Source organism: Heterodontus francisci, chromosome 5, assembly GCF_036365525.1.
Source record: "Heterodontus francisci isolate sHetFra1 chromosome 5, sHetFra1.hap1, whole genome shotgun sequence".
In the NCBI taxonomy this organism is placed as follows: Eukaryota; Metazoa; Chordata; class Chondrichthyes; order Heterodontiformes; family Heterodontidae; genus Heterodontus; species Heterodontus francisci.
In genome coordinates this window covers 66349264-66372590 of record NC_090375.1, presented here as the reverse complement: position 1 = coordinate 66372590, position 23327 = coordinate 66349264, and the positions used below count along the sequence as shown (strand labels likewise).

General features: G+C 44.3%; 1 protein-coding gene across 3 annotated transcripts in view; it reads left to right on the top strand.

The window, feature by feature from the left end:
* ints8 (integrator complex subunit 8) overlaps positions 1 to 23327 on the top strand; it is a 145964-nt gene that overhangs the window by 68175 nt on the left and 54462 nt on the right. For all 3 annotated transcript variants that reach the window (XM_068031562.1, XM_068031563.1, XM_068031561.1), the window contains exons 15-17: positions 2717 to 2827; positions 13392 to 13593; positions 18730 to 18780. In XM_068031562.1, coding sequence (XP_067887663.1) covers positions 2717 to 2827; positions 13392 to 13593; positions 18730 to 18780 — 364 coding nt within the window. The remainder of the gene's footprint in view (positions 1 to 2716; positions 2828 to 13391; positions 13594 to 18729; positions 18781 to 23327) is intronic.

Genomic DNA, 23327 nt, shown 5'->3' with positions numbered 1-23327 from the left:
AGTTAACATTTCGGGTCAGTGATCCTTCTTCGGAACTGACAAATATTAGAAAAGTCACAGGTTATAAGCAAGTGAGGTGGGGGTGGGGCAAGAGATAAGAAAGGAGAAGGTGTAGATTGGACAAGGCCACATAGCTGACCAAAAGGTCATGGAGCAAAGGCAAACAATATGTTAATTGTGTGTTGAAAGACAAAGCATTAGTGCAGATTAGGTGTTAACGGACTGAATATTGAACAGCAGCAAGTGCAAACCTGGAAAAAAAAACAGTGGGTAAGCAAACTGAACAAACTAAGATGAAATGAAATAAAAGCAAAAAAAAAGATTGTAAAAAATGTAAAAAAAGAAAAAATAACTAAAAATGAAAGTGAAATGGGGGGCTGTCATGCTCTGAAATTATTGAACTCAATGTTCAGTCCGGCAGGCTGTAGTGTGCCTAATCGGTAGATGAGATGCTGTTCCTCAAGCTTGCGTTGATGTTCACTGGAACACTGCAGCAATTCTAGGACAGAGATGAGAGCAGGGGGGAGTGTTGAAATGGCAAGCAACCGGAATCTCAGGGTCCTGCTTGTGGACTGAGCGGAGATGTTCCGCAAATCGGTCACCCAGTCTGCGCTTGGTCTCCCCAATGTAGAGGAGACCACATTGTGAGCAGCGAATACAGTATACTACATTGAAAGAAGTACAAGTAAATCACTGCTTCACCTGAAAGGAGTGTTTGGGGCCTGGGGTAGTGAGGAGAGAGGAGGTAAATGGGCAGGTATTACACCTCCTGCGATTGTAGGGGAAGGTGCCATGGGACGGGGACGAGGTGGTGGGGGTAATGGAGGAGTGGACCAGGGTGTCGCGGAGGGAACGATCCCTTCGGAATGCTGACAGGGGAAGGGAGGGGAAGATGCGACTGGTAGTGGCATCACGCTGGAGGTGGCGGAAATGGCGTAGGATGATCCTTTGGATATGGAGGCGGATGGGGTGGAAAGTGAGGACAAGGGGAACCCTGTCACGGTTCTGGGAGGGAGGGGAAGGGGTGAGGGTAGAGGTGCGGGAAATGGGCCGGACACGGTTGAGGGCCCTGTCAACCACAGTGGGGGGAAATCCTCGGTTGAGGAAAAAGGAGGTCATATCAGAAGCACTGTCATGGAAGGTAGCATCATCAGAGCAGATGCGTTGGAGACGGAGAAACTGGGAGAATGGAATGGAGTCCTTACAGGAGGTAGGGTGTGAAGAAGTGTAGTCGAGGTAGCTGTGGGAGTCGGTGGGCTTATAATGGATATTAGTAGACAACCTATCCCCAGAGATGGAGACAGAGAAGTCGAGGAAGGGAAGGGAAGTGTCAGAGATGGACCAAGTAAATGTGAAAGAAGGGTGGAAATTGGAAGCAAAGTTGATAAAGTTTTTTAGTTCGGGACGGGAGCAGGAAACAGCACCGATACAGTGTACCGGAAAAAGAGTTGGGGGAGGGGGCCTGAGTAGAACTGGAACAAAGAATGCTCGACAAAAAGACAGGCATAACTAGGACCCATGCGGGTACCCATAGCGACACCTTTTACTTGAAGGAAGTGCGTGGAGTTGAAGGAGAAGTTGTTCAATGTGAGAACAAGTTCAGCCAGGCGGAGGAGGGTGGTGGTGGATGGGGACTGGTTGGGCCTCTGTTCCAGGAAGAAGCGGAGAGCCCTCAAACCATCCTGTGGGGGATGGAGGTGTAGAGCGATTGGACGTCCATAGTGAAGAGGAGGCGGTTGGGACCAGGAAACTGGAAATTGTCAAAACGACGTAGGGCGTCAGAAGAGTCACGGATGTAGGTGGGAAGAGACTGGACCAGCGGAGAAAAGATAGAGTCAAGATAGAAAGAAATAAGTTCAGTGGGGCAGGAGCAGGTTAACACAATGGGTCTGCCGGGACAGTCCCGTTTGTGGATTTTGGGAAGGAGGTGGAAGTGGGCTGTCTGGGGTTGCGGGACTATGAGGTTGGAAGCTGTAGAGGGAAGATCTCCAGAGGAGATGAGGTCAGTGACATTCCTTTGGACAGTGGCTTGATGTTCGGTGGTGGGGTCATGGTCCAGAGGGAGGTAGGAAGAAGTGTCCGTGAGTTGGCGTTGAGCTTCTGCAAGATAGAGGTCGGTACGCCATACAACAAGAGCATCACCCTTGTCTGCATGTCAGGGTTAGACCTGAGAGAACGGAGTGCCTCAAGTTCAGAGGGGGACAGGTTAGAGTGAGTGAGGGGGGCAGAGAAATTGAGATGACCAATGTCTCGCCGACAGTTCTCAATGAAGAGATCAAGAGCGGGTAAGAGGCCAGGGGGAGGGGTCCAGGTAGAGCGAGAATACTGGAGGCGGGTGAATGGGTCTGCTGGTCGGGGGGAGGACTCCTGGTCAAAGAAGTGAGCCCGGAGGTGGAGGCAACGGAAGAAGAGCTCAACGTCATGCCAAACACGAAATTCATTGAGGTGGGGGCTTAAGGGGATAAAACTGAGATCTTTGCTGAGTACAGAACGTTCAGCATCAGAGAGGGGGAGGTCAGAGGGTATAGTGAATACACGGCAAGGGGTCAGATCAGAAGTGGTGGGGACAGAGGGAAGTGAAGCGGAAGGAGGACCTGGAGGGGCTTTTAAGTAAGTTGGCAGTTCCAAAATGGTGCTAGACCATTGTAAATAGTCTGCGAGCTTTGATCTGCAATATTTATCTTGTAATATTTACATGAAATTATTTTTGTTTCAGTGGGAAGTGCCAACTGTTTATGGTGGAGTTATTCTTGGAATCAAGGATAATCTCACCAGGGATTTGGTTTATATCTTGATGGCTAAAGGCCGACACTGCATTGCAATTAAGGTTAGTTTTGAATTGCATCGTTTTCAAATACTGAAATAGCACAAACTTAATTTGTGACCCCAAAAAGCTCTAACACTTCTTGGTGCTTTCACTTTGCGATAATGTTTCCATGCATGCATCTACATTCTTCTGATGACACGAGCTTATTTTTGAAGATTTTTGCAACTTGTTTGGATCAATCCACATTTTGCATGGTGGGTCAAGGGAGCATTTTGAGTGATCATTTCTTTTTCACAGTGCTTCTAACAGACTTCAAAGTTGTTTTAACAACTGCTATAGATATTAAGACAAAAATAAAAAAGGGCATGAAATTACTTGTCCAGTTGTCTTGCCAATGTTGCAAGCCAGTTTCAGTTGGAATTCTAGTGCAGCCACTCCTGCATGGAGAACAGCTTGACCTACATCTAACGACATGTATTCCTTCATGTGAATCAGGCTTGCTGCCTGCATTCTGACTATTGAGTTATTTGGTCAATTTTTCTTTCTTCCTTGCTCAAGAGTTTGCCTGTTAGTCATTTCTAATTGGCTACTTTTATTGCTTGTCTGTTAAACTCGAGTCAAAGCGGCACAGAAGGAGGCCATTTAGCCCATCGGGTCCATACAAGTTCTATGTAGAGCAATCCAATCAGTCCTATTCCCCATCTCGATCCCCATAACCCTGTAAGGTTATTTCCCTCAAGTACCCATCCAATATCCTTTTGAAATTATTCATTGTTTCTGCTTACACCACCCTCGTAGGCAGTGAGTTCCAGGTCATTGCCATTCGCTGCGTAAAAAATTTCTTCCTCACATTCCCCCTTGGTTGAGGGGTCCATAATCAGGGGGCATAGATTTAGGGTAACAGGTAGGAGGTTTAGAGGGAATTCAAGGGGAAATTTTTTCACCGAGGTTGGCAGGGATCTGGAACTCAGTGCCTGAAAGAGTGGTAGAGGCAGAAACACTTATAACATTTAAATTGGAAATGCACTCGAAGACCAAAGCCTTAAATCTGTGCCCTCTCGTCCTTATACCATCAGCTAATGGGAACAGTTTTCTTTTCCCACCCTATCTAAACCTGTCATAATGTTGTACACCTCTATCAAATCTCTTTACCGTGCAAATATTTCGTATGATTGCATTTCATTAAAAAGTACATAATCACATTGCAGAAAAAAGTGTTGAGATGCAAGCACAGTTTACTATATTTCCCTAAGAATAAAATTTAGCACAGAAGAAGCTTAAAAATGAACATAGAAGAATTGAAAGCTTCCTCAAACATAGCTTCAATAAATTTTCCCCTCTCTTCTGCCACAACATGGACTTCTAAATATTTGAAACGCCCTCACCCTCCTCCCATCTCCAATAATTCATGATCTTCATCTGCCCTCCATTTCAGAGCCACCTTAATGCCGACCTCCAGGTCTGGTTCTTATAATAGCATTCGTGTCTCACAAGAAAGGTCTTAGTGGCTGAGGAGCAGAAGAGTCATTATTGAATGTCACTCCAGCAGTATTATCTACGTGGCACCCAACAGCATTTTTACTGGGCTAATCCGGGAGGATCAGTTTGCTGCTGTTGAAGTGAACCTGAGGAGGCACAAATGTTAGTCATCTCCAACAGAAAGAAGTAGTTCATTTAGCTCATCATATGATTAGAACTTTGTAAAGTACTGTTAGGCCTCAGCTGGAGCATTGTGTAGAATTCTGGGCACCACACTTCAGGAAAGATGTTAAGTTCCAAGTCAGGATGGTGTGTGACTTGGAGGGGAACTTGCAGGTGGTGGTGTTCCCATGCATTTTCTGCCCTTGTCCTTCTAGTTGGTAGAGGTCGCAGGTTTGGAAGGTGCTGTCCAAGGAGCCTTGGTGCATTGCTGCAGTGCATCTAGTAGATGGTACACACTGCGGTCACTGTGCATTGGTGGTGGAGGGAGGGAATGTTTATGGATGGGGTGCCAATCAAGCAGGCTGCTTTGTCCTGGATGGTGTCGAGCTTCTTGAGTGTTGTTGGAGCTGCACCCATCCAGGCAAGTGGAGAGTATTCCATCACACTCCTGACTTGTGCCTTGTAGATGGTGGGCAGGCTTATGGGAGTCAGGAGGTGAGTTACTCGCCTCATGGCTACTCAAGTTCAGTTTCTGTTCAATGGTAACCCATAGGATGTTGATAGTGGGGGATTCAACGATGGTAATGCCATTGAATATCAAGGGGAGATGGTTAGATTCTTTTGTGTTGGAAATGGTCCTTGCCTGGCACTTGTGTGGTGCACATGTTACTTGCCACTTATTAGCCCAAGCCTGGATATTGTCCAGGTCTTGCTGCATTTCTACACAGACTGCTTCAGTATCGAAGGAGTCATGAATGGTGCTGAACATTGTGCAATCATCAGTGAACTTCCCCACTTCTGACCTTATGATTGAAGGAAGGTCATTGATGAAGCAGCTGCAGATGGTTGGGCCTAGGACACTACCCAGAGGAACTCCTGCAGTGATGTCCTGGAGCTGAGATGATTGACCTCTAACATCCACAACCATCTTCTTTTGTACTGGGTATGACTCCAACCAGCTGAAAGATTTCCCCCTGATTCCCATTGACTTCACTTTTGCTAGGGCTCCTTGATGCCATACACTGTCAAATGCTGCCTTGATATCAAGGGCAGCCACTCTCACCTCACCTCTTAAGTTCAGCTCTTCTGTCCATGTTTGAACCAAGGCTGTAATGAGGTCAGGAGCTGAGTGGCCCTGGCGGACCCCAAACTGAGCGTCACTGCGCAGGTTATTGCTAAACAAATGCTGCTTGATAGCACTTTCGATAACCCCTTCCATCACTTTACTGATGATCGAGAGTAGACTCATGGGGTGCTAATTGGCCGGGTTGGACTTGTCCTGCTTTTTGTGGACAGGACATACCTGGGCAATTTTCCACATTGTTGGGTAGATGCTAGTGTTGTAGCTGCACTGGGACAGCTTGGCTAGGGGCGTGACAAGTTCTGGAGCACTGGTCTTTAGTACTATTGCCGGAATATTGTCAGGGCCCATAGCCTTTGTAGTATCTAGTGCTTTCAGTCGTTTCTTGATATCACACAGAGTGAATCGAATTGTCTGAAGTCTGGCATCTGTGATGCTGGGGACTTCAGGAGGAGGCCGAGATGGATCGTTAACTCTGCACTTCTGGCTGAAGATTGTTGCAAGTACTTCAGCCTTATCTTTTGCACTGATGTGCTGGGCCCCCTCATCATTGAGGGTGGGGATATTTGTGGAACTACTTCCTCCAGTTAGCTGTTTAATTGTCCACCACCCTTCACAGCTGGGTGTGGCTGGACTGCAGAGCTTAGATCTGATCCGTTGGTTATGGGATCGCTTAGCTCTGTCTATCGCATGCTGCTTACACTGTTTGGCACTCAAGTAGTGCTGGGTTGTAGCTTTACCAGCTTGACACCTCATTTTGAGGTATGCCTGGTGCTGCTCCTGGCATGCCCTCCTGCACTCTTCATTGAACCAGGGTTGATCTCCTGGCTAGATGGTAACGGTAGAGTGGGGAATATGCCAGGCCACGAGGTTACAGATTGTGGTTGAGTACAATTCTGCTGCTGCTGATGGCCCACAGTGCCTTATGGATGCCCAGTTTTTCATTGCTAGAAATCTTTCCCATTTAGCATGGTGGTAGTGCCACACAACACGATGGAGGGTATCCTCGATGTGAAGGCGGGACTTCGTCTCCACAAGGACTGTGCGGTGGTCACTCCTACCAATACTGTCATGGACAGATGCATCTGTAGCAGGCAGATTGGTGAGGACGAGGTCAAGTATGTTTTTTCCCCTTGTTGGTTCCCTCACCACCTGCCGTATACCCAGTCTAGAAGCTATGTCCTTTAGGACTTTGCCAGCTCGGTCAGTAGTGGTGCTACCGAGCCACTGTTGGTGATGGACATTGAAGTCCCCCACCCATAGTACATTCTGTGCCCTTGCCACCCTCAGTGCTTCCTCCAATTGGTGATCAACATGGAGGAGTACTGATTCATCAGCTGAGGGAGGACGATAGGTGGTAATCAGCAGGAGGTTTCCTTGTCCATATTTGACCTGATGCCATGAGACTTCATGGTGTCTGGAGTCGATGTTGAGGACTCCCAGGGCAACCCACTACCTGAAAGAGTGGTAAAGGCAGAAACACTCAGCATTTAAATTGGATATACACATGAAGTGCCATAACCTACAAGGCTACAGACCAAGATCTGAAATTGAATTAATGGCTTGTGAGTGAGTTACAGATCCTGCTACCCTGTTGTTGAAAACGTTTCCCTTGACTTCCTTCTAAACCTCCTACCTCTTACCCTAAATCTATGCCCCCTGGTTATGGACCCCTTAACCAAAGGGAATAGCGCTTTCCTATCCACTCCATCTAGACCCCTCATAATTTTATACACTTCAATTAGGTCTCTCCTCAGTCTCCTCTGTTCCAAAGAAAACAACTGGAACCTATCTAATCTTCCCTCATAAGGAAAATTCTCCAGTCCAGGCAACATCCTCATAAATCTCCTTTGTACTCTCTGTAGTGCAATCACATCTTTCCTATAGTGCGGTGATCAGAACTGCACGCAGTACTCCAGCTGTGGCCTAACTAGTGTTATATACAGTTCCCTCCCTGCTCTTATATTCTGTGCCTTAGCTAATAAAGGTAAGTATCCTGTATAACCACCGTAACCATCTTATTTACCTGTCCATCCACCACCAGGAATCTGTGGACATGCACTCCAAGGTCCCTCTGTTTCTCTACACTTTTTCAGTATCCTATCATTTATTGTGTATTCCCTTACCTTGTTAGCCTTCCCTAAAAGCCTTACCTCACACTTCTGCCGATTGAACTCTATTTGGCACTGACGAGTTAATTGATATCTTCCTGCAGTCTATAGCTTTCTTCTCCATTATCAACCACACAGTCAAGTTTTGTATCATCTGCAAACATCTTAATCATACCCCTGGCATTCATGTCCAAATGATTGATAAAACAAAAAGCAAGGGACCGAGTACCAAGCCCCAAGCCCTGCAGAACCCTACTGGAAACCGCTTCTGAGTCATAAAAACACCCATCAATCACTAGTTTTTGCTTCCTACCTCTGAGCCAATTTTGGATCCAACTTGGCCTTGGATCCTGTGGACTTTTCCTTTTGTGACCATTCTGCCGTGCGAGACCTAATCAAAAGCCTTACTAAAATCCATATAGACAGTATCAAATACACTACCCTCATTGACACTAACAGAATTTCTTATCCACAGCTGTTACATAAGTTTCTAAATTCACTTGAAAAAGCCCTTCAAAACACTCCTGCAGGGGATGCAGGGACGAAGTGGGCCCACGTCAGAGACGTCATCTATGACTCAGCAATGACCACCTTTGGCAAACGTGAGAAACAGAATGCAGACTAGTTTCAATCTCACTTTGAAGAGCTGGAACCTGTCATAGCCACTAAGTGCACTGCACTGTTGAACTACAAGAAAGCCCCCAGCATGTTAACATCCGTACAAATAAAGTAGCCAGAAGCGCTGCACAAAGAACAGCCAGGCACTGTGCAGATGACCACTGGCAACACCTATGCAGTCGTATTCAGCTGGCCTCCGACACCGGAAACATCAGAGGAATGTATGATGGCATCAAGAAAGCTTTTGGGCCAACCATCAAGAAGATCACCCCCCTCAAGTCTAAATCAGGGGAAACGATCACTGACCAACACAAGCAAATGGACCGCTGGGTGGAGCACTAAATAGAACTGTACTCCAGGGAAAATGTCGCTGATTCCACCCTCAATGCAGCCCAGTCTCTGCCTGTCATGGATGAGCTGGACGAACAGCCAACAAAATCGAAACTCCGTGATGCCATTGATTCTCTAGCCAGTGGAAAAACCCCTAGAAAGGACGGCATTACCCCTGAAATAATCAAGAGTGCCAAGCCTGCTATACTCTCAGCACTCCATGAACTGCTTTGTCTGTGCTGGGATAAGGGAGCAGTACCACAGGACATGCGCGATGCCAATATCATCACCCTCTATAAGAACAAGGGTGACCGCGGTGACTGCAACAACTACCATGGAATCTCCCTGCTCAGCATAGTGGGGAAAGTCTTCGCTCGAGTCGTTTTAAACAGACTCCAGAAGCTGGCTGAGTATGTCTACCCTGAAGCACAGTGCAGCTTTCGAGCAGAGAGATCCACCATTGACATGCTGTTCTCCCTTCACCAGCTACAGGAGAAATGCCGCGCACAACAGATGCCTTTCTACGTTACTTTCATAGATCTCACCAAAGCCTTTGACCTCGTCAGCAGACATCATCTCTTCAGACTACTAGGAAAGATCGGATGTCCACCAAAGCTACTAAGTATCACCTCATTCCATGACCATATGAAAGGCATAATTCAGCATAGCGGTGCCTCATCAGACTCCTTTCCTATCCTGAGCGGTGTGAAACAGGGCTGTGTTCTTGCACCTACAGTGTTTGGGATCTTTTTCTCACTGCTGCTCTCACACGCGTTCAAGTCTTCAGAAGAAGGAATTTTCCTCTACACAAGATCAGATGGCATGTTGTTCAACCTTGCCTGTCTTAGAGCGAAGACCAAAGTACGGAAGGTCCTCATCGGGGAACTCCTCTTTGCTGACGATGTTGCATTAACATCCCACACAGAAGAGTGTCTGCAGAGACTCAGCGACAGGATTGCGGCTGCTTGCAATGAATTTGGCCTAACCATCAGCCTCAAGAAAACGAACCTCATGGGATAGGATGTCAGAAATGTTCCATCCATCAATATCAGTGACCATGCTCTGGAAGTGGTTCAAGAGTTCACCTACCTAGGCTCAACTATCACCAGTAACCTGTCTCTCGATGCAGAAATCAACAAGCGCATGGGAAAGGCGTCGGCTGCTATGTCCAGACTGGCCAAGAGGGTGTGGAAAAATGGCGCACTGACACGGAATACAAAAGTCTGAGTGTTTCAAGCCTGTGTCCTCAGTACCTTGCTCTATGGCAGCGAGGCCTGGACAACGTATGTCAGCCAAGAGCAACGTCTCAACTCATTCCATCTTCGCTGCCTCCGGAGAATACTTGGCATCAGGTGGCAGGACCGTATCTCCAACGCAGAAGTCCTCGAGGTGGCAAACATCCCCAGCTTATACACCCTACTGAGCCAGCAGCGCTCGAGATGGCTTGGCCATGTGAGCTGCATGGAAGATGGCAGGATCCCCAAGGACGAATTGTAGAGCGAGCTCATCACTGGTATCTGGCCCACCGGCTGTCCATGTCTCTGCTTTAAAGATGTCTGCAAACGCGACATGAAGTCCTGTGACATTGATCACAAGTCGTGGGAGTCAGTTGCCAGCGATCGCCAGAGCGGGCGGACAGCCAAAAAGGCGAGGCTAAAGAGTGGCGAGCCGAAGAGACTTAGCAGTTGGCAGGAAAAAAGACAGAAGCGCAAGGAGAGAGCCAACTGTGTAACAGCCCGGACAACCAATTTTATCTGCAGCGCCTGTGGAAGTGTCTGTCACTCTAGAATTGGCCTTTATAGCCACTCCAGGCGCTGCTGCACAAACCACTGAACACCTCCAGGCGCTTACCCATTGTCTCTTGAGACAAGGAGGCCAAAGAAGAAGAAAGAAGACCCTCATTGAATTTTGAGGTAACAAGGAGGATCAATCATGTTAGTCAGACATGACCTTCCCTTAACAAATCCATGCTGGTTGTTTTTGATCTGTGTCTTTCTAAATGAAGATTTATCCTGTCTGTCAGAATTTTTTCCAATAGATCTCCCACCACCGAAGTTAGACTTACTGGTCTGTAATTACTCGGTCTATTCCATTCTTCCTTTTTAAACAACGGTACAATGTTTGCTGTCCTCTGGCACCACATCTGTAGCCAGAGAGGTTTGGAAAATGATAGCGTCTACGCCATTTCTTATCTTGCTTCCCTTAACAGCCTAGGATACATTTCATCTGGTCCTGGGGATATATCCACTTTCAAAAATGTTAAACTCCTTAACACTTCCTGTTCCTCTGTTTATTTAATCTAAAATTTCACACTGCTCCTCTCATTGCAATGTCTGTATCGCCCCCTCTTGTGAAAACAGGCGCTAAGTATCTATTAATCATATCCATGTCCTCTGCCTCCGCATGGTTATGATCCCTAATAGGCTGTACTCTTTATTTATTTATCCTCTTGCTTTTTATGTACTTATGGAAACATTTTTGAGTTTTCCTTGATTTTAGTTGTCAATATTTTTCATGCCTTCTCTTTGCTTTCTTACTTTCCTTAATTGTTCATAGACTTCTTGTACTCCTCTAGGTTTTCTGCAGTATTGAGCTCTTGGTATCTGTCATAAATCTCCCTTTTTTTCTTTGTCCTCTCCTTTAAGCCCCTTGACATCCAGGGGGCAGGGCTCTGGATTTTTTAGTCCTGCTCTTTTTCTTTGCAGGAATTTACTGAATTTAGAAGAATGTGTCCTTGTACTTGTAATATTTTGTCTTTGTCTTCACAGTAGAAGAGGGGAGAAGGTGGCGTCGTGGTAATGTCACTGGACTAGTAATCCAGGCTAATACTGTGGAGACACCATGGCAGCTGGTGGAATTTAAATTCAATTAATTAATGAAAATCTGGAATTGAAAGCTAGTCAGCAATGTTGACCGTGAAACTATCATTGATTGTTGTAAAAATCAATCTGGTTCAATAATGCCCTTTAGGGAAGGAAATCTGCCGTCCTTACCTGGTCCAGCCTACATGTGACTCCAGACCCACAGAAATGTAGTTGACTCTTAACTGCCCTCTGAAATGGCCTAGCAAGCCATTCAGTTGTACAAAAGTGCTACATAACAGTTGAAAAGGAATAAAACTGGACAGAACACTCGGCATCGACCTCGGCACTGGAAATGACAACGGCAAACCCAGCCCTGGCAACTCTGCAAAGTCCTCTTCACTAACATCTGGGGGCTTGTGCCAAAATTGGGAGAGGTTGTTACCCCTGGCTGGGGAATCCAGAACACAGGCACAGTCTCAGGATAAGGGATCATTCATTTAGGACTGAGATAACAAATTTCTTCATTCAAAGGGTTGTGAATTGTTGGAATTCTCTACCTCAGAAGGTTGTGGCTGCTGCATTATTAAGTATATTCACAGCTGCGATAGATTTTTGATCTTTCAGGGAATCGAGGGATATGGGGAGCAGATTGGGAAAATGGAGTTGAGGCAGAAAATCGGCCATGGTCATATTGGGCAGCCGAGCAGGCTTGAGGTGCCATGTGGTCTACTCCTCCTATATCTTATGTTCTTATGCACAATGAATAGTAATTAGTTAGCTTCAAAAGGAACTGCATCAGGTACATCAATCACATTCTTTTCTGTCTTTCCTCCCACTATAATAAATTCCAAGAATAATCTTCAACTCCTATTTGAATAAGGTCTTTGGTGCTTTCTATTAAAGTCTGACAGCATAATCCTTGCTGTGTACAATTCTATCAGACAGACAAAGCTATCAGTGGAAAACCCCAAGGTAGAGTTGTTCAATCAAATACTACTTGAAATTAAAATCGCCTGACAAATTGCAATTGATTGTATAAGGGCTCCATTGTATCAATAGTCTTCATTTGTACTGGCTCTTTACATTACTGAGGATTACATAGAATGTACAACACAAACAGGCCATTCGGCCCAACTGCTCCACTCGAGACTTCTCCATCTTTCCTCATCTAAATCTATCATCATAATCCTCTATTCCCTTCTTGATGTGTTTATTTAGCTTCCCCTTAAATGTATCTATACTATTCGCTACGACCAGTCCCTGTGGTGGCAAGTTCCCCATTCTGACCACTTTTTGGATGAAGAAGTTTCTTCTGATTCCCGATTGGATTTCTTGGTGACTATCGTAGATTGATGGCCTCTAGTTAGGCTTTTTCCCACAAGTGGAAACATTCTCTATCCACTTTATCAAAACCTTTCATAATTTTAAGGACCTCTTTTAGGTCACCCCTCAGCCTTTTTTTTTCCAAGAGAAAAGAGACCCAGCCTGTTCATCCTTTCCTGATATGTATACCCACACATTTCTCGTGGTATCTTTGTAAATCTTCTCTGCACCCACTTCATTGCCTCTGTATCCTATTAGTAATATAGTGACCAGAACTGCACGCAGTACTCCAGTGTGTGGTCTAACCAAGGTTTAGAATAACTCCCTACTTTTCAATTGTATCCCTCCAGAAATAAAGCCCAAGTGCTTGGTTTACTTTTTAATGGCCTTGCTAGCCTGTGGCACAACTTTCAGTGATTGGTATATTTGTACTCTAAGATCCAAGTTCCTCTACCCCACCTAGACTTGCACCTTCCAAGTAATGTGACTTCCCAATTCTTCCTACCAAAATGTACGACCTCACATTTATCTTTGTTGAACTTCATTTGCCAATTATTTGCCTATTCTGCAAGTTTATTAGTGTTCTTATGTAATTTGTTGCAGTCCTTCTCAGTATTGACTATCTCCCCCTCCCACCCCCAAATCTTGGAACAGTCCACCTTACAGGGTTAGTTTCACATTAGGTAAAATTTTAAGTTGCCTCCTTTTCTTTTCAGGATTTCACTCATGCAGGACAACTCTATTCCTCCTGCCTAGAACTGGTTACAGAGTTTTCCCCAAAGCTGCGGCAAGTGATGCTGAATGAGATGCTACTCTTGGACATCACTGCTCATAAATCAGGGACAGAAAGTGCAGGAGAGCGTCCACCAGCCGACCTTGTGAGTCGGGTTCGAGGTTACCTTGAGATGAGGTTACCAGGTAGGGGAAGACGTTTTACTGGCTTTCAAAATAGAAAAGTTCAATCTTAATGTAAGATGGCATAGTAGTACATGTGCCCAGGGTCGGTCGGATGTGGATTCCAACCAGTGGTACTTCATATGGTGACTTGGAAATCTCAGCTGTCTGTTGTAAGAGAAATGCTGAACTGAGGCTAGTTGCCCTGCAATCAAGGGGAAAAATCTGAGGAAAAATTGCACTGGGGCCATTTTATGGACCTCCTAATAGTCATACGAGCATACGAAATAGGAGCAGGAGTAAGCCACTCGGCCCCTTGGACCTGCTCCGCCATTCAATAAGTTCATGGCTGATCTGATTGTAACCTCAGCTCCACATTCCCGCCTACCCCCAATTACCTTTCACCCCCTTGCCAAGAATCTATCTACCTCTGCCTTAAAAATATTCAAAGATTCTGCTTCCACCACCTTCTGAGGCGGAGCGTTCCAAAGTCGCACAACCCTCAGAGAAAAAAATTCTCCTCATCTCTGTCCTAAGAGGGCGACCCCTAATTTTAAAACAGTGCCCCCTAGTTTTGGACCCACCCACAAGAGGAAACATCCTCTGTTCAAGATCTTATAAACTTCAATCAAGTCTCCCCTCACTCTTCTAAACTCCAGTGAAAACAAACCCAGTCTGTCCAACCTTTCCTCACAAGATAACCCACTCATTCCAGGTATCAATCTAGTCAACCTCCTCTGAACAGCCTCCAACGCATTTGCATCCTTCCTTAAATACGGAGACCAAAACTGCACACAGTATTCGAGATGTGATCTCACCAATGCCCTGTATAACTAAACCATAACATCCTTACTTTTATTTTCAATTCCTCTCATAATAAAGGTAGCATTCCATTAACCTTCTTTGTTATCTGCTGTACCTGCATACTAACTTTTTGTGACTCCTGCACTAGAACACCTAGATCCCTCTGCACCTTGGAATTCTGCAGTTGTTCTCTATTTAAGTAATAGTCTGCTTTTTTATTCTTTCTGTTAAAGTGAACAACTTCACATTTTCCCACATTATGCTCCGTCTGCCAGATTTTTGCCTACTCACTCAACCTATCTATATCAGTCTGCACCTCCTTATGTTCTCTTCACAACTTACTTTCCTACCTATTTTTGTGTGATCTGCAAATTTAGCTACCATGCCATCGCTCCCCTCATCTAAGTCATTGATATAAATTGTAAAAGGTTGAGGCCCAGCACAGGCCTGCGTGACTCCACTTGTCACATCCTACCAATCAGAAAAGGACCCATTTATGCATACTGTCTGTTTTCTGCCAGCCAGCCAGCCAATCTTCTATCCATGCTACACCATGAGCTCCCATTTTGTGCTATAACCTTTTATGTGGCACCTTGTCAAATGCCTTCTGGAAATCCAAGTACAGTACGTCAATGAGCTCCCCTTTATCCACAGCTCATGTCAGTCCTTCAAAGAACTCCACCAAATTAGTTAAGCATGATTTCCTTTTCACAAAACCATGCTGACTATTCCCGATTCCCTTGAGTTTTTCTAAGTGCCCAGCTACAACCTTCCTAATCTATTCCAACACCTTCCCCACGACAGACATCAAGCTCACTGGCCTATAGTTACATGTTTTCTGCCTCCCCTCACCTTCTTGAATAGAGGTGTTATATTTGCTACTTTCCAGTCTGATGGAACCTTTCCAGAATCTAGTGAATTTTGAAAAATTAACACCAATGCATCTACTACCTCATTAGCCACTTCTTTTAAGAACCTAGGATGAAACCCATCAGGACCCGTGGACTTGTCACCCTGCAGCTCCATCGGTTTGGTCTGCTTCCCTGGTGATTGTAATTGCACCAAGTTCCCCTCTTCCACCTCCTGATTTGCAGCTATTGCCAGAATGTTTTTATATCCTCTATAGTGAGGACAGAAGCAAAATATTTGTTCATTGCATCTGCCATTTCCTTTATTATCTACTGTTAGCTCCCCATTCTCACTCTCTCAAGAACCAACACTCACTTTATTAACTCTTTTCCTTTTTAAATACCTGTAGAAACTCTTGCTGTCCATTTTTACATTTCTAGCTAGCTTCCTCTCATGCTCTAATTTCTTTCTCCTGATTAACCTTTTAGTCATTCTCTGCCGTTCTTTATATTCTGACCAATCATCTGAACTGCCACTCAGCTTTGTGCAATTATGTGCCTTTTCGTTAAGTTTCGATGCTTTCCCTAACTTCTTTAGTTAACCTCAGATGGTGGGTCCTCCCCTTAGAATTTTTCTTTATAGTAGGAATATACTTATTCTGAGTATTCTGAAATATCCCCTTAAATGTCTGCCACTGCTTCTCTATTGATCGATCTCCAAGCCTAGTAACACAGTTCACTTCAGTTAGCTCAGCTTTCATGCCCACATAGTTACCCTTATTTAAGTTTAAAATACTAGTCTTAGACCCACTCCTCTCTTTTAAACTGGATGTAAAATTCAGTCATATTGTGGTCGCTGCTACCTAGAGGTGCCTTTACTCTGAAGTCATTAATTACTCCTGTTACATTACACAACATCAAGTCAAATTTAACCTGCTCTCTGGTTGGTTCTAGAACGTGCTGCTCTAAGAAACTATCTTGAAAGCATTCTATGAACTCCTCATCCAGGCTGATTTTTCCAGTTTATGTGTAGATTAAAATTGCCCATGATTATTGCCGTCCTTTTATCACAAGCATCCAATATTATTTCTTGTATGCATCATCCTACATTGTGATTACTTTTAGGGGGCCGGTAGACCACTGCCATTGCTGACTTCTTTCCCCTACTATTCCTCAATTCCACCCAAACCGATTCTACATCCTGATCTCCTGAACTAAGGTTATCTGTAACCGTTGCACCAATACCATCCTTGATTAACAGTGCTACACCTCCACCTTTGCCTAACTTCCTATTCTTCTTGAATGTCACATACCCCTCAAGTTGCCTCTTACTCTTCTAAACTCCAGCGGATACAATCCTAGCCTGTCCAATCTTTCCTCATAAAACAACCCACCCATCCCAGGTATTAGTCCAGTAAACCTTCTCTGAACTACTTTCAATGCATTTACATCCTTCCTTAAATAAGGAGACCAATACTGTACACAGTACTGCAGGTGTGGTCTCACCAATGTCCTGTATAGCTGAAGCATAACCTCCCTACTTTTGTATTCAATTCCCCTCGCAATAAATGATAACATTCTATTAGCTTTCCTAATTACTTGCTGTACCTGCACACTAACCATTTGAGATTCATGCACTAGGCCACCCAGATCCCTCTGCATCTCAGAGCTCTGCAGTCTCTCACCATTTAGATAATATGCTTTTTTATTCTTCCTGCCAAAGTGGACAATTTCACATTTTCCCACATTATATTCCATTTGCCAGATCTTTGCCCACTCACTGAACCTATCTATATCCTTTTGTAGCCTCCTTATGTCCTTTTCACAACTTACTTTCTGACCTATCTTTGTGTCATCAGCAAATTTAACAGCCATACCTTCGGTCCCTTCATCTAAGTCATTTATATAACTTGTAAAAAGTTGAGGCTTCAGCTCTGATCCCTATCACACACCGCTCGTTACATCTTGCCAACCAGAAAATTACCCATTTATGCCTACTCTCTGTTTCCTGTTAGCTAGCCAATCTTTTATCCATGCCAAAATGTCACCCCCGACACTATGAGCTTTCATTTTCCGCAATAACCTTTGATGTGTCTACTTATCAAATGTCTTCTGGAAGTATAAGTACAATACACCACTGGTTCCCCTTTTTCCACAGCACGTTACTTCTTCAAAGAACTCCAATGAATTGGTTAAACGTGATTTCCCTTTCACAAAATCATGTTGACTCTGCCTGATTACCTTGAATTTTTCTAAGTGCCCTGCTATAACATCTTCAATAATAGGTTCTAACATTTTCTCTATGACATAGATATTAAGCTGGTCAACTCCAGAATGCCATATATGAAGATCTGTGACCAGTTCCCCATTTCAGCATCTTGATCAGCAAGAAGGGAAGAGGAGGGGAAGAAAATTATAATTATATAAAACTTTTTATCTTTTTTTAAAAATGCACACTGTCAAGCTATTTATTGCGTCTAATTAACTACTCCCTTGTCATTCGACCCGCTATCATCATCATTTGTGCCTCCTTGGCTTGGTTTGCAGTATAGGTGCTATGATTAGGAAGACTCAGCTTCTATTGTGCATCTGTACCATTTTGAAGTCTGCTTTGAATACCTAATAAAGCTAGGTTTACCAGTTTTCTTCTGTAATATTGTCCTGCTTCTCTCCAGTGAATGTCTGACTGTTGTTGATCAGTCACATGATAGAGTTGATTGCAATTATAGAGAAGCCTGTGGGCTTCAGTTCAGTCTTAAATGAATGGAGGATACTGATGCAAAGTATGCAATAAATCACAGTATTTTTCAGAAAAACAGATTGGTTAAAATTAGAAATGCTTCATTCTGTTCTGTTATTCTGAGTTCTGTCTTAACCTCATAAGACATATTGAGTTAGAGTGACTAGCTACAACAAGAGCAACAGCTTGCATTTATATAGCACCTTTAATGCAGAAAACATCCAAAGTACTTCAAAGGGCATAATCAAAAAATAAACATGGAGCCATATTAGGAGGTGTCGAAAAAGGCTTGGTCAAATAGATGGATTTTAAGGAAGATTAACAAGAGGCTTGGGAGGTGGAGAGACAGCTAAGTTTAGGCAGTGCATTCGAGAACCTGAAGCTTGGGCAGCTGAAGGCGCTGCTGCAAATGAGGTGGAGGAGTTGCATGGGGTTGGAGTCAGAACACTGTTCAGGGGAGAGCTTTTGGCTAGAAGAGGTTGCGGAGATGGGGAGATTCAGAGTTAGGAATGGGTGAGGCTTGGATAGTGTTTTTCTTTCTTTCTGGTGTTTTCAAAGTCATCTGAGTTGTGCATTTCAATTAAATAAACTAGTTTTCTGATTTCAAAGCATCGTCTGTGACAATTTAACAGCATTAAAAATGTATGTCCTCCTGCTGGTATTGCAACTGGCGCCAACAATATTGTTTCTGTATTTAAAATTCCCAATATGCATTAAGATCTGAGTCCGTTTTTGCACAAGAGGCCACCATTTTATTCTCTTTTACAGTGTACTCTGGTGGTAAAATGTCATCGCGCCATTCAGCCAAGCTGAGAGAAGGTAAACTGAACACTTGGCCGGCTGTTTATGATCAACATAAAAGCACTTCTTATACTTTGTTTTCACTGTAGTTAAAATTTTGTAGAGGTGTAAGTGATGTTGAATATCTTTGCAGCTTCCAGCACATTTTATTCATTGTTGGCATCCACAAAATTTATATGCTGAACCTGCAAAATATTTTGATTTTATTCCAAAATTACTTTGGGCACCACAGAACGCATTTTCTATTTCTCAGCACAATACCTTAATTTTCTGTACTCTCCCTAACCCACACTGACACTTTGAGGTTAAATGCTAGCTAATACGCCCAAGGTAAGTAGTTTCTTTGAGTTATGAAATCCTGTGCAAAGCTTAGCTTTATTCTCTGTTAGCTTTTAATTTAAGGTTTTATCTGAATAAACCAGGTAGATTTTTTTGCAAATCTGTAGCAGCTGTTTATACTAATTGTACTGGTGCGTTAGTCATAGTCATTATGGTGCAGAAGGAGGCCATTCATCCCATTGAGTCCATGCCAGCTCTCTGTAGAGCAATCCAGTCCCATTCCCCCACTCTTTCCCTATAGCACTGCAAGTTTATTTTCCTCAAGTGCCCATCCAGTTTCATTTTGAAATTATTGACTGTATCAACATCCACCATCCTCATAGACCACGAGTTCCAGGTCATTCCCACTCGCTACGTAAAAAAGTTCTTGCTAATATCCCCCCTGCATCTCTTGCCCAAAACCTTAAATCTGTGTCCCCTAGTCCGTGTTTCCTTCATATCTTTCAGGTCCTAACACATACGCTCATGCTGCACCTCCCCACGGGAATGGGTGAGACAAGAGCAGGTCAGAGCTGGGAATTCTGAAGTGAGTAGCTCATCTCCTGACTCCCCCAAAGCCTGTCCACTATCTCGTCAGGAGTGTGATGAGTGCGCCTCCAACAACACTCAAGAAGCTCAACACCATCCAGGACAAAGTAGCCCGCTTGATCAACACCCATCCACCACCTTAAACATTCACTGCCTCCACCACTGACGTACAGTGGCAGCAGTGTGTACCATATACAAAATGCATTACAACAATTCACCACTCCTCCGACAGCACCTTCCAAACCCCTGACCTCTTCCGCCTAGAAGGCCAAGGGCAGCATATTTGTGGGAACACCACCATCTGCAAGTTCCCTTCAAAGCCACACACCATACTGATTTGGAAATATATCGCCATTCCTTCACTGTCGCTGGATCAGAATCCTGGAATTCCCTCCGTAACAGCACTCTGGATGTACCCGCACCAGATGGACTGCAGCGGTTGAAGAAGGCCTCACCGCTACCTTCTCAAGGGCAATTAGGGATGAGAAACAAGTGTTGGCCTAGCCAGCGATGCTCACCTCACATGAAATTAATATATATTTTTAAAAATCAAAAAAAGCAGTTGTCCTAGCACTCCATGTTGGGCAACACCACTGTCTACCATCCTCTAGTCTGAAGAACAAACATTTACCATGACTTGCCGTTTTCTGTCCTTAAGCCAATTTTTTTATCCAACCTGAAACTGACCCTCCTATTCCATGTGATGAATTTTGTTATCCAGCCTTTTATGTGGTACTTCATTAAACACTTTCTTAAAATCCATATAGATGGCATCCACAGCATGCCCTTCATCAACCTCCTTTGTTACTTAATCAAAAAATTCAATTAGATTAGTCAAGCGTCATCTGCTTTTTACAGATAAGTACAGATTTGCCCAACATTTTGGAGCAGAGAGCTGAAGCCATCTGTCACGGTCAGTAAGTGGGCCACATATGATTGAAATACTTTGGGGTCAGAATCAGGATTAAATGCAAGTTTAACACAATTAATTGCTTTTCTAATAAAGCATTAATATTTAACTATTGAGCAAATAGCCTTAAAAACTTACAGAACCATTTTTAATGTAAGATCATTTGTGAAAATATTAATTTTCACCATATGTGCTGTGAATGTTGGCAACATACAATGAACATGACACCACAGGCCTCCAGCTCCTGTGGTAGGAACTCTGAGAATACTGACACAGCCAGCACATCAGCCCTACTCTTCACCTCATTTCATTAAAGCTTATTTGATTCTATTTGAATATATGGTATGGCACAAGCAATATTGACAGTAAAGGGGTTTATAGAAACATCTCCAGTTCTGGCCATCTGTCATGGAAGTCTTGAAAACGACTAGAAAACTCACAGTCCATGTGCCGTGAAGTATAACGTACAAAGAAAATTGGCTTCTGCAGCTGTTTTTCAAGAGCAGGATATGACGGTGAGAGCTAACCATGCACCAGATGACTTGCAAGCACCAGAGCTTTGTCTCAGAAGCATGCATATATGGCTGAACAATTCTGTTACAACTGCTTGCAGCTTCTTATTCAGAATATTCATTTAGCTTGTGAAGTCCACTAAAAATGCAAGCTCTAACAATCATGCCTCGTCACAGAGACCTGCTGAGGATCCTCTGGTCCATGGAGAGGTATATTTTATGACTCAATTCAAAGAATTGTTTGAGGACCATTCCACAACTCATTGTGTACACCATTGTGCACAACAGAGTCTTGTGTCCTGCAGTTAACTTCTCCAGCTGCTGCGCCATGCCCTGTTTCCCCATCACCCTGTCCTTGTGGACCTACATTCATTCCTGGTTAAGCAATTCTCACTAAAATTCTTAGGCTTATTTTCACATCCATCCCTAGCCTCACCCCCTCCCTATCTCTCTAATCTCTTCCAGCCCCACAGCTCCCAGAGATATCTGCATTCCTCTAATTCTGGCCTCTTGAGCAGCCCTAATTTTAGTTGCTCCACCATTGGTGGCCGTGCCTCAGCTGCTAAGGCCCTAAGCTCTGAACTTGCGTCCCTAAACCACACCGCTTCTCTACCTCCTTTTGCTTCTTTAAGACACTACTTGAAACCTACCTTTTTGGCCAACCTTTTGGTCATCTGTCCTACTATTACCGTACGTGGTTCTGTCAAATTTTGTTTTCTAACGCTCCAGTGAAGCACCTTGGGATGTTTTATTATTTTAAAGGCACTGTATAAAATACAAGTTCTGGTAGAGGATTTTGAAATTGGTATTGGATCAAGGTTCTTGCTCAAGAGAAGTTGATCACCTCGATGACCGCAGTATTTGATGACTTTGTATCCACCTTCACCCAATGCAATGATGCATTGGGTAGTACACCTCCAACTCAAGTCGTGACAATTTATGGAATGCTGCCCCCATTCCTATGGGTAATGGTGGCACAAAAACAGTGCATAATTTCATTGGTTACCTTCCTAACAAGGGTCTTTTTTCAAGCATGGTTGCAGTTTCATCAGTAGTCCACAGCAGTTTCAGATGCCCACTGGGTTACATTTAAATGTGGTCATTATAGGCCTTTATCTTTTGTGGCCCCCTCTCCAAAGCAATGAGTTGAATAAATATGCCTAATACGTTGAAGGATTATTAAGTTCTCTCCCCAAGAAAAGCAGCTGGACAGATTCCCCTTGAGCACTTTCATGGACAACATCATTTCACAATCAACGGATCAAATCTAAGCTCTGCAGTCCTGCCACATCCAGTGATGAATAGTGCTGGACAATTAAACAACTAACATGAGGAGGAAGAGGCTCCACAAATAGCCCCATTCTCAACGATGGGGGAGCCCAATACGTCAGTGCAAAAGACAAGGCTGAAGCATTTGCATCCATCTTCAGCCAGATGGGCCGAGTGGATGATCCATCTCAGCTTCTTCCTGAGGTCCCCAGCGTCACAGATGCCAGTCTTCAGCCATTCCGATTTGCTCCACATGGTTTCAAGAAACGGCTGAAGGCACAAAGGCTATGGGCCCTGACAACATTTCGGCAGTAGTACTGAAAACTTGTGCTCCTAGCCAAGCTGTTCCAGTACAGCCACAGCACTGACATCTACCCGGCAATGTGGAACATTGCCTAGGTAGGTCCTGTCCGCAAAAAGCAGGACAAATCCAACCCGGCCAATTACCGTCCTATCAGTCTACTCTCGATCATCAACAAAGTGATAGAAGGGGTTGTTGACAGTGCTGTCAAGTGGCACATGCTCAGCAATAACCTGGGTTCTGCCAGAGCCACTCAGCTCCTGACTTCATTACAGCCTTTGTCCAACGTGGACAAAAGAGCTGAACTCCTGAGTTGAGAATGACTGCCCTTGACATCAAGGCAGCAGTTAACCGAATATAGCATTGAGGAGCCCTAGCAAAACTGGAGTCGGTGGAACTCGGGGAAAACACTCTACTGGTTGAAGTCATACCTAGCAAAAAGGAAAGTGGTTGTGGTTGTTGATCAATCATCTCAGTCCCAGAACATCACTGCAGGAGTTCCTCAGGGTTGTGTCCTAGGCCCAACCATATTCAGTTGCTTCATCAATGACCTTCCCTCCATCGTAAGGTCAAGAAGTGGGGATGTTCACTGATTGCACAATGTTCAGTACCATTCTCGACTCCTCCGATAATGAAGCAGCTCGTGTCCAGATACAGCAAAACCTGGACAACATCCAGGTTTGGGCTGATAGGTGGCAAGAAACAC